This window comes from Semicossyphus pulcher, unplaced genomic scaffold (genome assembly GCF_022749685.1).
Source record: "Semicossyphus pulcher isolate SPU_LCO1_2020_fin unplaced genomic scaffold, fSemPul1.0.p SCAF_22, whole genome shotgun sequence".
Classification (NCBI taxonomy): domain Eukaryota; kingdom Metazoa; phylum Chordata; class Actinopteri; order Labriformes; family Labridae; genus Semicossyphus; species Semicossyphus pulcher.
Window position 1 is genome coordinate 14,829,392 of NW_027211696.1, and position 18,051 is coordinate 14,847,442.

The window sequence follows — 18,051 nt, forward strand, 5'->3', positions numbered from 1 at the left end:
GTTTCGGTGCGTCATTTGGAGGGAGGGGCTTAGCGGAGCGATACGGAGACGCAGAACATTCTTTCCATTGGAATGTTCATGTTGCTCACTGCCACTTTAACTGAACTGAACTGGACATTTGTTGCCAAGCAACCCAAACATTCCCCTGCACTCTGTAGCTGCGTCCCTGCGTTTTCTATTCATTGCCTGTGTAGACCGTTAAAGCCGAACTGAAATGAGACGGTCAGCTCTACGGAGCATTTCCTGTTTGCGTCACCAGCTGTTCCCCTCCCTTACCCTTGCGTCACCAAACGCTGCTCCTGTCGCTTGGCAACAAGTAGCTAGCGGGCTAGCTAGCTAGCATAATTAACGTCACTTATTATCCCTTTTCTTTTTTAAATATGTGTAACGCTAGCTATTCGCTTGAGTTGAAACCAAAAACTTTATTCTTTTGGCCGTGTAAGAGTCCGCCATCTCTTGAATTGGCAGGTAATGCATCTCGATGCGGCCTTCAAATGCGCCCTTCGAAGGCTGCAGCCACTGGATTGGGACACAGCTTGTGTCTACAGGTTACCACAGATGTGAAATAAGAGTCTGCTGTGTGATTCTGAGGTACCAGCTTGATTAATGTAGACATACACGGTCTGCTGTGATGTTTATTAACAGTATTCAGAACACCTGGCTGAAGCGGAGTGATACACAGAGTGAAAAGTCCCTGTGATGTATCCAATCAGATTACATGGTCGGAACTAACTATTGTATAACAAATGTTAAACTAATGCTCCTTTGTTGCACTGCTATTTTTGTCCTTTTTAACTCACAAACTGCAAGAATGTTTTCCAAGGTTTCAAATACATATTTTATTGTTGTGTTTTAAGAAATCCTTGAACCACTATTAACAAACTTTTTTCAGCTGTGAGCAGCTCCCTCATTTCCATTGTGCGTTGCACAGTATTACAATGTTGTTTACAGAACATTGAGACATTATAGTATGAAAAATGACCCTTTTAAGTACACTTGAGTGTGAAATGGTTTCTATGAAGGTTTTAAACATTCAAAACATGGTTAACATTATTACTAGGAAAAGTAGATGACTTGTAAATGACCGTCTGTGACTCCTGATCTGTTTTTCAGCAGTCATACAAAGTGTGTCTGTTATATAACTTTGGTGTATCACTTCATGAGTCCTGTCAATATAATATTCACATTTTAAAGATCAAACGCTTTTACATTTTGGTCACGAGGAGCCAGAGAGTGTGGCAAACACGGCCCCAAAACAAGGAATGTTTTGACAATGTCAAAGGGAGAAAGACAAATGGAGGAGCCACAAAAACAGAGAGGTAGGCACTGTAAGAATCCCAAACACAGGTTGTGTGCTGTCGAAGCCTGACCCGAACCCCACCGAGGCCACGAGGCCTAATTGTTAATTAAGCCGGGGCTGATGAAAAAGAGCGGGAGTGTAAATGAATGTGTCAGTCTGGAGGAGCTCTCAGACACACCTTTTACCCCCACAAAGGAGAATCAGCATTATTTTAAACTTGACAGTGCACTCCAGCAGTTCAGAACGGCTGGTTATTATTCACGGGGAAATTAAACTTCTGATGTTGTTGATGAAAAAGAAAGTGAGGGAGAAAAAATGGCAGAAAAAAACAGGAAGATTAGGTATAAATCATGGGAGACGTTGGAGGATAAGTTTTGTCCGTTTGGTGGAAATATGTCGCTGTACTGAGGAGGTAAAATAAATTGTACCTTTAGGCAAACAGTAGGAAAAGGACGGGATATTAAATGGCTTTTTGTAGCAGAATAAAAATGGCCACAGACGATTTTATTAACAAAATCCTCCAAAACTTTTCAGATGTTCTGCTGTCTTATCTATGACTCAATCACCTGCAGCGTCTAGCCTTTGCCCGCTGTGGCCTGAGGGCAGGACTGAGGCAGGTTTAAGGCAATGTCCCTCAGACTCTCTCTCTCCTCCCTGATCTCCTGTAAGTCCTGTTCAATGACCGACAGCCGGCTCTGTTGCTCCTTAGCGGCAGACTGCAGCTTCTGGATCTTTGAGCCCAGCGTCGGGCTCTCCACGCTGCCGCGGAGCATGCTCAGACGGCGCGCCGTCTCGTTCAAGATCCGGTCGAATCTCTCCAGCGGCACGTTCCCATCTGGTGCGGGCATGTGTGAGGGAGAGAGGGGACAGATGGAGGAAGAGGAGAGCAGTTTGAAGTTTTTTGTTATGTAGACTCACAAATTGCATCGATGATTCAAATTGGTCATTAGGCTCTCAGGCATGTTGACAACAAAGCGCCAGATCTCTTCCTTTCTAGTTGTACAAAATATTATAACAGGGTTTTTGCATCATTTTAAAAAACAGATTCAATGCTCTTTCAAGGCCTCGACAAATATTATTTAAGATATCCTTGATAGAAAATAGAATTTATTGAGTCCTTATTTGGAAAACAAAGCGTAACTTTTCCTTTCTTTTGTCCAGTTCTGAGAACACCGCGACTGATGACGATGAAATAATGTCACACAGCCAGACGCCACTGTTTGTAGCTAGCGAGCATAACAAAAAACCCGCTAACACCCGGCTTTTTTGCTTAATGGGAAAGGTTACAATCAGCACAGGGGTTAGAGGTCAGAGCATTTAGGCTACTTTTGATATCAAGTTTTGCTGCTAAGCATTGTCCTTGACAGGTTACAAGATGACCTACAATCACTAGGTGACAATCAGTGGTGTAGTGGGGATTATTTAAGTGGGGGAACGCTATTCTTATGACAACATCACAAAGATACTACATGCATGTATGAACACACATAAGGCTAAAAATTCTCAATATTTTTAGATCATACTGTCCACTATACCCCTGTGTTTTTGCATAAATTTACCAGGGGTTGGGAGAGCTTGAAAGACAAGTTGTGTTCTGCGATGAACGTGCACACACGGTCAGTTATTGATGCCGGTACGTCAGCTGTGGTTGTTGCTCCCTGTAATCGTGTTGTGTGTTGGAGAGCGCGAACAGCTGCTTTGTGAGTGGGGTCGGATTCATGACGTGGTAGCACTTTTTTACAGCTAGTTGCATATATTAGCTTTCTCGAGCACAAAGTGCAGAAGCACCTGATTCTCTTAACGTCTTGCACCAGCTACCAAAAGGTTTACCGTCTTTCCCTATTTCTTCTATCCACGCGCAGCGCCATTTATTTTTTAATCCTTTATCAATTAGGAGGGCATCTTCCCCAGGCTTCATGAATTTACTCTCCATCCTACTCTCCTACGTGACGTCTCCGCTCAGGCATCTATGCAGCATAGGACTAGGTTGAAGCACATGTTTCCAAGACCCGCCCCATTCAACTTCTGATTGGCTAATAATGTTAGTTTGAGAGAGGGAGAGTTGTGTTCCTCTCATATCATTGGCAGACGAGCTCATGAACTCGAACGACGTTTTTCTTCAAATATAGGCCAATTTTTTTTACACAGCCAAACGCCGGAAATCTGGCACGGTGCCGGAATACTTTAAGCCCTGTCAGCATTCAGACCCGGGTCAAATGACTGGCAGTAGACCCGGCTTTTAAGACTTTTTAAGGACCCGCGGGAACTCTATACAGAGGAAAAAAAGGATAATACTCAGAAATAAACCCCTGAATCATCTTAACGCACTGAAATCTAACCACAAAGAAAACACGACAAGGCCAATGACCAGCAGTTATTCTTGCTTTACAATGGGGATAAAAATCAGGGAAATATTTCCCCGTTAAATGAGGCATTAAAAGCACAGAGCTCTTTAGCGATCTGTCATCTGAGTTTTAATCAAGATTTATGAGCTTTAACAACACCAAAGTCGACAAAGTAGCCACAGTAAAAAAATGATCCATGAGAAAGTGACTCACCAATTTTGCTGATTAGCTCAGTTAGTGTAACAGAAAAGGCCTTTAACTGGAGCTTGGCTGCCTCCATGTCTTCCTTCACGCCGGTCAGGGACACTTCAGCCTGGAGATTAGAAGATAAAGATTGGAAACAGTCCTTAAAGCTGCAAACAGGAAGTGGAGATCAATGTGGATAGATTCTGCGATTCATTGTGTGATAGGTGTCTTTGTGAGGTACCTCTGAGGTGATTTGGGAGTTTGCTGAGTCAGTCAGTGTTTCCTGCTCGCTCAGTTGTTGTAAAGCGGAGTCCAAATGGGAGCTCAGGTGAGCAGAGGCGGTCCTGGTGTGCTTTGCCTGGGTCAGAACGGCTTTGGATTCCTGCACACACACGCAAGAGGAAACATTTAACTAAAGACAAACCAAAGTCAACCGGCAATTAAAGATACTTTAATGAGAACTAAGAGTTTACGACTCATATTTTAAGAGGAGGTATTATGCTGTTTCTCATTTTAAGACATATATATAATGTTACAATGTTGGATGTCCAGACTAAACGTGGGTGAAGTTTCAAATCTGTCGGTAAAAGTATGTAGGAGTAATCCCCAGGCTTCTCAGCTCAGTCTGCAGGCTGCTGTGAACGCCAGGTTTCACACTGTTTTTTCTACACGCTGCACTTTGTGGCGTCACAAAGTGCAGCCTCAGCAGGCTTCTGAGAGCTGGCCAATCAGAAGAAAGTGGGCTTGTAGGGGCGGGCTTTCTTAAAGGGACGGAGCTGACTGAGTCGTTTCAGGCAGAGGCTGTATGAGGGCCGGCACAGAGTTTTTCTAACTGTAAATAATGCTAAGCTACTCCACAGGTATCACAGAGTGAAATATGAAGCTTGAATTTAGCATAATACCCCCCCTTTAAGGGTGTTTGAATGCTAACATTTGCTAGTTAGCATTTAATACAAAAGTGGCAGAGCTGAGGTTGAAGGGGAAGTCATTAGTCGGCATGTATTAGTTCATAAAGCAACTGATTCTCCAGATGAAGGCACTAGATTACAGGTCTAATGCCTGATATCTGATACCACGGGTGTATCAGATAGTTCCTGACATATAAAAAAATAACCATAATTGTCAGTGGATCGATCTGCACCAACACTCACCTTTGCTACAGCGTGTGCTGTTTGCTCCGCCTCCTTCGAGGTGTTGCTGGAGAGGCTGGAGTTTTCCAGAGCCGGTTTCAGCGTCTTCTTAATCTGTGAGACTTTTTTCCTGACGTCAACGAGAACTTTTTCCTCCAGAGGTTTCTTCTTCTTCAGGGCGGCCTGAGTCTGCGCCTGCCGACTGGGCCACTCCTTCACCATGTCTGCGTGGAGAATGGAAGGAAGGCAGGAAGTAGAATTAAAGATACTTCAGAACAAAAATGAAAGTCTTAACTGAATAAGCAACAATTATCTTTAGAGTTTAATACTGAAAAATGTAGCTCATAATTTCCAGCAGGAATGTGTGGTGGCTTGGTTTGAACACATTTGATTGACATTGGAAAAAAAACCTGCTAAATGTTTTCTGGTACCGGGCAATCTCGGAACTCATCGGCTATCGTCTGAGACGATATAGCCTCTGGGGATAACGCTGAACATGACAGGCGTGTCTGGTTTAGCCAGAGGTTAGCGATAATCGACTTCCAGTCAAGACTTCCTTTTCTGCAAGCTGCATTGTTTACAGTCCATTTAGCAACTTCAGAAGTAACCGTGTTCAGATCAAATGTGAAGCGAAATTCCCCCCTCCAGACATGTCCACACAATAAATGCCCATGTCTTCATTCATTGAATACCTATTGTATTTACTGAACATGAGTTACGAGTGGATGAAGCACTCAAGTTTATGTTTTGCTTTAAGTAGGATCTCCTGATCTCTTATGCCTTATCGCAATTTGATATTTATTGTTTAGTCTTGTTCATTTATTTATTTATTTATTTTTCACTTTGTCTTTGTTTTGTTTCTTGTCTTGAAATCTGTTAAATGTCTTGTCTACTTGTACTTGTACTGTTCATTTCTGTATTTAAGGATCCCCTCGAAAACGAGATGGCACATCTCAAGGGCTTATTCCAAATAAAGAATTTCCTATTAATTCCCCCGGAGGAGCACCCGATCATCATTGTCTCTGGTGATTGTTAGTTTCACTGTAAATCGTAAGTTGCACAGAGGCTTCCCTCTGGCTAACTACTGCGGTAAAAAAAAAGAAGTTTTTATTGTGATTTACTTTAATTAACGGGTCTTACCTTTGCCGAAATTTCAGCATTGTGATGCAGATTAGTAAAAAGTCAAAATGAAGCTTTGTCAGGTCTGTCCTCAAGAGGAGAAGAAAACTACTTTTAAAATGCTCGTTTGTTGAACGGGGGTCGGATCGATAATTTCTGATGCATTCGAGGAAGTCGGGAAATCTGAACGCTGAATGGCTGTCGTGACACAGCGTCAAGTAGATTTGTCTCAAGTTGAACAGATTGTTAGCTGTTAGCACAGATGTCTGTTTACAGAGATTAATAAGAAGCTAAATTGTCGTCAGATGACGCTGATGGGAGCCGGGATGTTATTACGGCGGATTACGCCCCGCCTGCTTTTGCTCTCTACACGGACTGTTTTTCCTGCATACGCCGCAGCCTGCTGATATGTGATTGGTCAATATTACTCGGACTACAAGCGTACTACAAATGGAAACCCGAACACCTGCCGTTCATAAAATCCTGCTAACATTGTGTGAACCTTTCTCGTTCATGCACCATCGTTCATTGTTAAAAGCTGATTAAGTAAATGTGTTTTCGGAGCCTTTAAGATGGATTCAAGGTTGTATTGAATTATAAAAAGTTGTGCAGGAATTTTCTACTCGCTGACTTCTTATTTTCATTATTCATGCTCTGCTTATTCTGCTCTACTTTCCGAGAAAACTGGAGGAAACAAAAAAACCACTTGAGATTCTCTTCACGTGTCACAAACAGCAAACATTTCATTCATGAAGTTGACGCTGTAAAAAGTCCCAAAACAATCCACTTCATTACATTATTCAAATAATCTGCTGCTGCATCCAATACATGACAATTAGATCCCAACGTTACGATGCTGATGACAAATGTATTATTGTAAAACTTGAGCCTGTAGCTCTTCTGTTTGTTTCCACTCTCAGCACTTGACATTTCAATTTCAGCAGAATAATTCATTTGGATGTCGAACAAAGACAATAACGTCAGACAGACACAAAAGAGAAACAGAAATAAGTTAGATCAGTCAGAGAGGAGGACAGAGACTCACGTTCTAGGTCTCTGTGCAGGGCGATGGCGTCTGATTCCATCTGTTTCCCCGTCACCACGGAGGACAGAGCCACGACCTTTGCCCCTTGAGTGTGAGCTTGGAGCTTTAAAGAGAGAGAGACAGATCGGATGAAACACGACCTCAGTGGATTCAAAGGTTGTAACAACAGGAATTAAAGGCTTTGATGTGTTGTCAGGGTATTGTTAGATTGCATTAGCTAATAAGCACAAAGTACAGATCAGAGAATCTTATGTTTGCAGTTAATTGGTCACAAAGCAGTTGAAATAACGTTAATTCTGATTAGATGGAAAGTTAAAGGATGACCACAGTTGTTACAATTGACCGTGAGGGGAACATGAATGTCTGTGCCATCGACTGTACATTAGAAGTGAACGTAGAAGGGGAAGCGTAACATATTGTCCCATTAAGATCAAAACAGACAGCATGGTATGCTTCAGGGCGTGGCTGCCTTGTGATTGAGAAGAAGGCATCCCTACTAACATCACAGTTAATGTGTATAGATCAATGACTATATATACAGATATATACTCTTATTGTAAAAAACCGAAGACAAAATACCCCCGTGACAGACGCTGACATCATTCGATGGTGACGTCATTTGGAGCCAGAGTTGCGCAGAGGAGATCGGTGGGTGGAGCCACTTGCGCTAACCAAAACACACACTTAACTTAACAGCAAAGATCCCAGACTTCGGCGTGTTTAACAGCAGAACAGCTTCTTTGTGTTGGTCTGAAGCAGACGTTCACAGGTATGTAAACTTCAATGACTGTAGTGATTGTTTTAGTTACGTGTCGTCTCGCCGATCCTCCTCTACTCTGCTAATCCGGAACAGATCGGCTGCAGGAGCCGTCAGCAGAGCTGTCAATCATCCTTTTGACAGCATCAAATAACTAATTCAAAATAAACTTGTCAGAAAAATGAACACTTGGACGTAACTCAGCATGATAACAACTAACTATAAAGACAGAAACCATGTTTGAGAAACATGGCAGCAGCCAAAATGCCAAATTTAAGACTTAAAAATGACGTCTACAAACTCATGCGTGACCTAACGGTGGCTGTGTCAATTTCATATATACAATCTATGGCCTATATTAAGTCTCAAGGAAATCCATCCAGTAGCTTTTGAGACATTTAATTTAAAATCTCAAATGTCAACCTCATTGTAGCGCTAAAGGAATATTCATTCATCCCATGGAGACCTTGAACGTCTATACAAAGTTTTATAGCAATCAGTCATAGACATTACTATCCAAAGAGCCAAGCAGCTGGCATGGCCGAGAAAAGCTTTTACATGAGACATTAAAGTAATCATCTCTTAGATTTTCTTGTCAATAAATGTCTGTTAAGTCTCTATCTATCACTGAATGAGATAACACAGTGGAGATTGAGCCTATGGCCCACTGATGAAAGCCTTTGCATTTGCAGTATTACAGACATTTAAAAAAATCACAAGCGGTGCCCAGTTAGTGACGCGTTTTCCATCACCCAGCAGTGGTTGGTCTGTTAGAGAGGGTAGGCGGAGCTAAGCGGCTGCTTTTCCGGTCTCTGCAAGAGTTGCGAGTAAACAGTAATCTACTATGGCCGAACAAACAAAGAAAAGATGGATGACTACAGATACAACTTCAACAATAAGAGAAAATCCAAAGAAAAAGAAACAAACTCGACGCTCAGATGAAGCAAACATTCTGAAAAGGAAATCGACCGTCAGCGAGGAAAATCAAGAGTTACAACCAGAGCCAACCGTGGACGTCACACATGCAACACTGTCTGGATATCTGGGAAGTGTGCTCCCGCAATTACCGTTTATCACCACAGGTGCCGCCAAGGAGAACAAACCTGAGATCTTCAAGATTTAAAAAGGAAAGTTCAATAAATATCTTGACATAAAGTCACACGCTGCAGTAATTGTAGTTACCTTACTGACGTCCTCCATCATCTTCTCCAGTTTCTCGTCGGTTGTCTGTTTCAGAGGCTCCGTCTTCTGTCTGATCTTACTGATGAGCTCGTCTTTGGTCTGGATTCGCTGGTCCAGCTCTTCTGTCTGTTTAACCAGGCCCTCCCCCCACTGAAAAGGAAGCAGAAATACCCAAATCCGATGCATTATTAAGAAAAAACACTTCTGCTTATGATTCTGCCTTTATTCAACCCTTCAGTGTTATTTAACAGAGAGCGCACCGGCCTGTTTCTGTGTCGGTTTACAGTGTTTGTTTTGCTCAGAGATGCTGCAGTGGTTAACCGCCCTCCTCTGGAACAACATGAACCCTCATGAGCAGCAAACCCTGCCAGAATCTTCTCTCCTGTGCCTACTCAGTGTCCCCCTCTGCTTGCCAAATGTTAAATTAAGAAAAAAAAAAGGAAGTGGAGTTAACTGCCCACTCTTCAACATGATGAAAGACACTTGTATCTCTATATGAGCCTTGTTAAATGAGCTGGAATGGTCTATATGCAGCCATCAAACCAGCTGTAATGGGTCTATAATGTAACATAATAATGCTGCATATTGCAAAGGTGCTGTCCAGACTGACCTCTCCTGTGCGGTTGGTTGGGTGTGTTTGGTTGAGCTCCGGCGATGTGCTGCCGTCCGTCAGAGCCAGCTGATGTAAGGATGACGTGATGTTACCCAGGGCCAGCTTTAAACCTGCGTCTTCCTCCTGCAGGGCCAGCTGTTTGGCTCCGGTAGCATTCACCTGCGCTGTCAGGTTCTCCTTCTGCTGCTGCATTTGTTTTATTCTGAAAACATGACAAAATGAGGAAATGAAGCGGCATATTATTTCCTGTAATAGCCACTTTATAAAAAATAATGCCTCTACTCATATGAGGATGTGTTCACTTGATTTATTGGCGTTAAGATGATGAAAAGAGATGCTGTGCTGCAGACTCATTAGAGCCTCAAACATATTTAACATGGTTCTGCACACTTCATATCTCAGGCTGGACTGGAGGATGGTGCACACATTGAAATCAATATAAATCTGTGAACGAGGCAAAGCAGCTTGTTATAAGTGAGTCAAGAGAAGGCGGCATTATGCAAACAAAGCATGATGGATTCATGAAAGGTGTTAGGCGCAGAGCAGACGATGCTAAAGTGCCATTTATATCACCGCAACAGCTGTAATCATATCCAATCTGTCACGCCTCAACAAAGAAGAAAACAAACCTTTGCAGTATTTACATTTATATGTTTTGTGTAATCGGGGAGCGTGCGAGTACCTATCAAAACACATACGGTAAAGGTGTGGCTAGGTAAAGTTGTACATAGGAGAGAATGCAAAATGTGTGGGCCATAGAGGAAGCACTTGTATCATTTATTTGCTTGGTTAAAGTACCAATACAACAACATGAAAGTATCTCAAGCGAAGTATAATATGCAGTATTATGAAATAAGTACTTGTTCTGCAGCAAAATTGACTGATAAATATGACTGATATATTGTTGAAAATGACTGGGTGTCTGGTGCAACGAAAAAATCACAGCCCAGTGAGTGACGCGTTTTCCATCACTCAGCAGCGGTTGGTCTGCCAGAGAGGGTAGGCGGAGCTAAGCGGCTGCTTTTCCAGTCTCTGCAAGTGTTGAGAGTAAACAGTGATCTACTATGGCTGAACAAACAAAGAAAAGATCGATGACTACAGATACAACTTCAAAAAGAAGTTAAAATCCAAAGAAAAAGAAACAAATTCGATGCTCCGACCATCAGCGAGGAAAATCAAGAGTTACAACCGGAGCGAACCGTGGACGTCACACATGCAACACTGCCTGGATATCTGGGAAGTGTGCTCCCGCAATTACCGTGTATTGCCATAGGTGCGGCCAAAGAGAACGAAACTGAGATCTTCGAGATTACAACTTTGAATGACTTTTGAGACCGATGCTGCATGCAAGTAATATTTTGCTGTTAAGCTAGTTCAAACCAGTTTTAGCTGGTTTTACCTTCTTTATACACAGTTATTATTGTATTTCAGTCAAGACGTTTCCAACCTCCAAACGCTTCTCTAACAGAATTTTTAAGAGCTTTTCTTTATCCCTTTTATAAATTTAGAGAGATAAAAATGTCACATCTGAAACGTGACAGGGAGCCTCAAATAGACACCGCTTCTTCGTTAGGACTCACGAGTGAAAAAGGTTTGAAGGGGTCGTAAAACCAACAGAGATGCTGGAAGGGTCAGAGGTGACACTTGAAGCTTTCACCGAAAGCAGAGTTTTGTTACTCTGTAACAATCTGAATCTCACTTTTTACAGTCACTTTTCTGTGATGTCGCAATTTTCTCAAGTTTTCCTTTTTATCTGTTTATATTTACATATTTCAATGATTTCTTTTTGTCTTCTCTCTGATGTGTTTTTGAATCTTTTGTCTTCTTGCTTTAATTTTATCTTAACTAGACATTCTTTTGTCTTCTGTTTGGCCAAACTGCTTCAGTTCCTATTGTTGTTGTTTTTTTAAATTATTATTATTATTATTTTTGCCTTTTTGCCTTTATTAGAGAGAGAGGACAGATAAGATAAGACAAGGCATTGTCATTGTACAGTATATACAACGAAATTCAGGTGCACTTCAAGTGCCGGGCTCTATATATATATATATATGTATGAAAATAAATAATAAATACGTGCTTACACTCATACACTCATACACACATTCCACAAACATAACATTTTTACCCTACAGTCATTGCCAATGTTTGCTGTTAAAATAAACATTAAAAAAAAAGTCCATATTGCCCATAGTGAGGATGAAGTGCGTTGATATTGCACATAAGTTGTTATTGCACATTAATGCTGACTTGTATTTGGAGGTGTGCTTTCAGTTCAGAGTTCAGTATGGTAACTGATTTGGGATAAAAACTAGGGACAAAATTAGAGAGAGAGGACAGTTGATAGTGTCTGAAACAGGGCGAGAGAGAGTGAGGGTGACACGCGGCAAGGGGCCGAGGGTGGGAGTCGAACACACCATCTGACCAATAAGCTGAACTGGTACAATATTAGAGTTCATGAACACTTTGGTGGACGTTTAATGTGACTCCACTTCTTTTATTGCTGCTACTGAATACATGTTGAATGTGACAAAAAGGCCAGTTTGTGTTTGAAAGAATATGTGAGAGTTTCTGACAAACAGTCTCACCTATTGTCAGAGAAGCCTGGTTTTATCTGAGTCTTTGTAATGCCGTCCTGATGTTGATAAAGTGTTTAATACTTCTGTCATTTTATTTTAGCATAGCAGCCCTGCCGATAAAATACATCTGATCGATTTAAGCACTGACACATGGGGACATACGCGAGTGTGAAATGAAATTTAATGCTGCCCATCTGTGCATAAACCGCTCAATTCACATCCTAGAAAGTGACACACACTAATGCACACATACGCTGTCGTAAAGCGGCGCTCCAAAGATTAACAGAACTCTCCTGAACCGCGCTGACTACTGTTAGAAGGGCGTAATCAATTTTGAGTTGCTCGCTTCTTGCTCTCATCATGGCCACCGGAGGGCTTTTTGCATCATTCTGTCTAGCATTGGAGGATAATCCTCTGAGCAATCACACGCTAGGAGATGCAGCGAGCGCGCAGCAAATCCAAGAAAGCAATAGGCTTACAGCGGAGAGAAGCTGTCCCCCTGTGGCTAAATGTCTTACTCCTAAACTCCAACGTGCTGTGAAGACGGGGGGACCTTGAGCTGTAATACAGGGATAGGTGCACTTTGTTAGATATATACTGCAAAAGTGCAATAATCCAGGGAATTTGCAGTACAGGATGCTTTATGTGAATGGGAGATGGGTTTTTTCTGCCGGTGCTTTTCTACGTGGGCGTGTGTTTGGATTCATTGTGTTGTGCTCACTGCTCCGTTAGGCTCCTGATGTACTCCTCTGTGGAGTTGTCCTGCAGCAGATCCATCAGGAAACTGAAGGTCTGCTTTGAGGCCTGAACCGCCCCGCTGGCTACGGTCTCAATGTGGTCCGCTGTTTCTCTGTGACTACAAGGGGAGGAGAAAAAAAGTGAGAACAGAATAACAGACCATTACAACAGCCTGAGGAGACTCTGAATAGATTTCAGCGTCGATGGCTTCCTCTCGCCGACTCTCCGTTCCAGAGCTTTGTAACTACCACATAATAGTGTTGCATACGCGGAGAGGCTGAGGGCATCGATTCAAGACGGCCTTACAACAATGGAAGTGACAAGCTAAAGGAAGCTCCAGTAGTCTTGCCTTATAATTGGCCGTGATGAGTTCACTGACCTGACTTACCTTTTCATAAGGACCTGTGAGTCATTGACCATCATGTTCCATTTGTTCGGCCCTGACTGCAACTCGAAAGGAATGATCTATGAAGGAGGAAGAGGAGGGAAGAAGTAAAGGGCTGTTATGACATGTCTGATTGAATCATATGGAGTGTGGTCTCCAGCTATTATATAAGGGATTTTTCATGCTAAAGCTGACGGCAGAGCTTTGTTTGCTCAGAGAATTTCAGATCTGTGTGAAAGCTGTGATGAAAAAGTCGAGGAAAGCAGTCATGGCCTCTCCTCAGAGTGCTGCTTTCTTTAAAGCCTCTGGAAATTTGCCTTTAATAGGAAATAAATGACATTAAAGTTGAGAGTCTGATTAAGCATCCACACAAATCTGAGTGAATGTAAACGTTCATAACTATTAAAAAAAGCTAGTTCTAAAGCAGCTAATATTGCAGATTAGAACATTTCACAAGACGGTGCAGGTGTTGCTGATCACATTTTGATTGACATCTGGCCCCAGCTTAATGAAGCCCTAAACAGACAGAATCAGAGGAGGAAGCAGGAGCCAACTAAAAATTAAGTAAGTAAGTGACAAGATGCTTTTCTATTGTAAAGGGTTAAAAATGTGTACTGGATACATGTATATGCAAATGTGTCTTAAACAGTGATTGAAAGCCATCCTGCAATACTTAAACAGGTCATTAGATGGCGTATAGGCCCTGTGAGGAACATTAAACCCTTAAAGGTGACATATACGTATTTTAGCTATGCAATCAATTTTCTATTCTAATGTGTTTTTTAATCATGTTGGTGAAGTTTGTTTCGTTTTGAAAATTTTATACATGTTTTAATTTATTTTCGGAGCCTCTCCTGCCTCCTGAAATGAACAAGCCGTTTTGCCATTCAAAGGTTAGACCTTAGCCACGATTGGCCGACAGTATTTGGAGCGGCCGCGTAGCCCCTCCCCCACGTGGGGAGCGGCCGCACCGCACTGTCACTCCAAAGTTGTAGAAAACATGGCTGCTCTAGGATCGGTTATTCGGCCTTAAATGTACGAGCCAGAATCACCTTGACGACTTGACGACAAGCTTGTGCAAGAAGGCAGCCTGAGGTGAATGACGGTAAAAACACGGAATTATGCAGTTTTCACTTTTTCACTGTGAACAAAAAACACCCATAAATGTGAAACCCATTAAAAGATATGGCCCCTTTGAGAGGCAAGTGCTGCAGAGTCTGTCTAACCGTCCGTCTAATAAATCATGCAGTCCCGCTAAACGCTAGCTAAAGCTGTTTGCCTCTTTGTTTTTACATAAAGGTGGGTTAATAGTCCTTCAAACTACACGCATGTATGCTGGTGTGAGGGTTAAATAAGTGTACTGAAATGTTGTCAGTAAAAATATGTTTAAAGTGTATCATCATGCAGTATGTGCCGAAATTGAATTGCTAATCGAACACGTGTAAGAGGTTCGTTCTGAACGATAGCTAAAGCTGTTTTGTTTTTACATGAAGGGATTTGTGAACACACTCCTCCCTGGCACCCCTAGGCCTGTTTGGAGGAGCAACACTATCCATCTCATATTTAGCAGTTAGCATGTAGCATTAGCTGAGTTGCCCTATTTGTTCTCAAACATTGAATGCATTGCTAAATGATGGCTGTGTAGCCTTAGCTAGTGCTATATTATTACAGAGCTAAACTGCTGAACGCTTAGCAACTGCTTTGCCCAATGTCTAATCTAACTAACAAAATAGCTGCAGAGTCACTTTTTCCTGTGATTCGCTGCAGAACTTTTTGCGTAAATTTATGAATAAGAACCAAGTGTAACCACGCCCAATTTAATCACAATATGAGGAATGTTTACAGAAACTTACACTTATTTCTAATACTTTATAAAAGCTTATTATCATGTGCATAAACCCTAATACAACAGTCAGAAGGCTGCTGTGGATTTGGGTTTCCAGGTACTTTAAATTCGCAAAAAATGAACCTGTCCACGTAAGCATTCAAAAGGATTCAAAGCAGAGCCATTTCAAAAACAACCTCCTTCAAAATAAACCCCCTGAAGTTTCATCCTGATAAACGTGTATACACCCAAATGCTTCCACGAGTGACATTTAATTCGAGGAAATGCAAATAAAAGTGCGAGAGCTGAATCCACGTTTGACACTCTTGCGTTTCCTAGTCATTTAGGGGTCTCTGCTTATTAATATGAAATTAAATTGCTACTGCTTCGGGCTAACCCAAGTGATAAGGGAGGTACAGCTTGTCTGCGCTCGGAAAAAAAGAGAGCTATATATATTGGCAAAACTAGCACTCGCTCATCTCCCCGAACCTAAATAACATGGCAGCAGCATCCATAATAGATTCCTGCGAGCGTCGTGGAGAGACGGTGGAAAAAAGCCTCGCAGTGTGTGAAGAACAAGTTGTTAATTTTAGCGTCCGTCAAACATTCACTGTTTTTTTTCCTTTTGAGGCAGGACTTTGCCACTCAGAGGGAGGAGGATGGTGGAGGTGTAAGAGGGGGGAGACATATTGTTTTGCTGTGGGGGATTTCTGTTTTTTTTTTTTGTGGATTCATACGGAGAACCAAGAGAAGAAAACTGCAGCAAACTTTGACAGAAAATCAATTGCGTTACAAACAATATCAGCATGCGTGTGGACAGGGGGGATACTTTCATGACAGGGTGTTTTAAGCTAACTAGGGGACACGATGCTTAAGATGTCATACATGTGATTCGCCTACCATGTTGTCCAGGTCCAGTGTTGCCTGCTGTAGCCGTTTCTGAGACGCTCTGATCATGAAAATAGTGTCAGTGAAGGTTTGACACACGGCCTTGCTCCCTTCATCCTTCCTGCTCGCCTCCCTCTCCTCCTCTGTCATGCTGATGCTGCAGTTCAAAGTAGATGTAATGCCGTGCAGCTGGGCGAGGAGGGTGCCTGTAGAAGCTTCCAGCAAGGAAAATTGTTTTATGAAGGCCTCCCGTGCTTCTGAAAGAACAAAGAGCACAAAGCAAATAGAAAAACAGTGAGTCCTTCATGGATTATTTCAGCAAGAATTAATATTTGTTGAAGTCTTTGTGGCTGTTTTTACTCTCATTTACTGCGTGAAGTCAGACTCTCATCATTTATGTATATCTGTTTGTAGCAGAGCCGAACCGACAATACATTTTTAAGCTGATACTGATTTAGAAAATTCACTGATTACAAATATAATAGCAAATATATGTAATATTTGAGGAGGAATGAAAATAGACCTACTCTACATGTGCACCGATTTTGTGCACCAATATGGCAATACAAAGGTACGCAGAAGGCTGCAACAATAAATTGCATCTTGTAATAGAAAGAAGCGAGGCACAATCAGAGTGCAAAACATTTACATGAGGCGTGCAGCTTACACATATTAATAAAAAGGGAAAAGGAGCGATGGAGAATTTAAAATCCACCTAACACAAATATAGAGGCTGATACAGTGAATGATTGAGCTGTAATGACAAAAGACTTTATTTAAATGATTTGAGCACCAATTTTGCACTGATGTGACGCCGCAAAGGGCTATGCAGGGCTATCATGATACCACAATTGGTAAATTATTTAAACTTTAATATGATAAAAAAAACAGAAAACAATACTCGATACCTATTTCAATACCATGGCAACAAAAAAACCTCTTAAGTACCAAAAATTGGGTAAACTGCTAAAGAAAAACTCACTGAACACAAAAGTCATTTGACAAACTGTTTACAGTCACCTCATCTCCACCTAATCTCTATCTGTAGGCAGGGACGTGGATTTTAGGGATGGCAATTGTGCTGGTTTCCTTTTGAACTACGCTTGCAGTCCGAGTTGTATTGACCAATCATGTATCAGCGGGCTGCGGCGTATGCAGGAAAAACTGTCCGTGTGGAGAGCAAAAGCACGGCTCCCATCAGCGGCTATCTGATGATGATTTAGCTTCTTATTAATCTCTATAGACATCTGCATGCTAACAGCTAACAATCCGTTCTAGATCTAAAATTCAACTTGAGATAAATTCCCTTGAAACTGTGTCACGAAAGCTGTTCAGCGTTCAAATTTCCCGACTTCCACGAATGCATCAGAAATGATCGATCCGACCTCCGTTCAACAAACGAGCATTTTAAAAGTAGTTTTCTTCTCCTCTCGAGGACAGACCTGACAAAGCTCCATTTTTACTTTTTACTAATCTGCATCATGATGAAATTTCAGCGAAGGTTAGACATATTAATCACAAGAAAAACAGTTTCTTTTTCTGTAAACAACGCAGCACGCCGAAAAGTTGTTTATCTCTAACAGCTGGCTACACGCCCGACATGTTCACCGTTGTCCCCAGAGGCTATATCATCGTCAGACTATGCAAGATCAATTATTAATCATAACCATTAGAAGTGTTAAGTTGTCTCTGTATCAGAGAATCTTCCCTTTCCCTGTATTTACTAATTTTCTTCTAATTCTGCACTTTGGGACGTTTCTGGGTGTCAATAATTGTGCAGTGGTGTTCAGCTCACAGCCAACAGTCTGCAGGTCGGGACTAAATGAAAACGTCGAGACCAGGTGACAGGGTTGTCTCTGTCCTCTGCTCTGTTTCTTGTTCATCCTTATGAGACGCCAAAAAAGATATTACAAAACTCGGTATTTGCCGACCTTTGAATGAGAACAGTCCGCAGGTGTG

The 18,051-nt window shown here is 41.9% G+C and overlaps 1 protein-coding gene across 1 annotated transcript in view; it reads right to left on the bottom strand.

The window, feature by feature from the left end:
- Positions 1-850: 850 nt before the first annotated feature.
- Positions 851-18,051, bottom strand: part of lamc3 (laminin, gamma 3) — a 153,360-nt gene continuing 136,159 nt past the window's right edge. Inside the window, exons 19-28 of the mRNA XM_069673623.1 lie at positions 16,105-16,349; positions 13,383-13,459; positions 12,978-13,112; positions 9,675-9,879; positions 9,065-9,214; positions 7,126-7,228; positions 4,983-5,185; positions 4,073-4,213; positions 3,859-3,958; positions 851-2,135 (exon numbers count right to left, since the gene is read on the bottom strand). Coding sequence (XP_069529724.1) covers positions 1,876-2,135; positions 3,859-3,958; positions 4,073-4,213; positions 4,983-5,185; positions 7,126-7,228; positions 9,065-9,214; positions 9,675-9,879; positions 12,978-13,112; positions 13,383-13,459; positions 16,105-16,349 — 1,619 coding nt within the window. The 3' untranslated portion in view covers positions 851-1,875. The remainder of the gene's footprint in view (positions 2,136-3,858; positions 3,959-4,072; positions 4,214-4,982; positions 5,186-7,125; positions 7,229-9,064; positions 9,215-9,674; positions 9,880-12,977; positions 13,113-13,382; positions 13,460-16,104; positions 16,350-18,051) is intronic.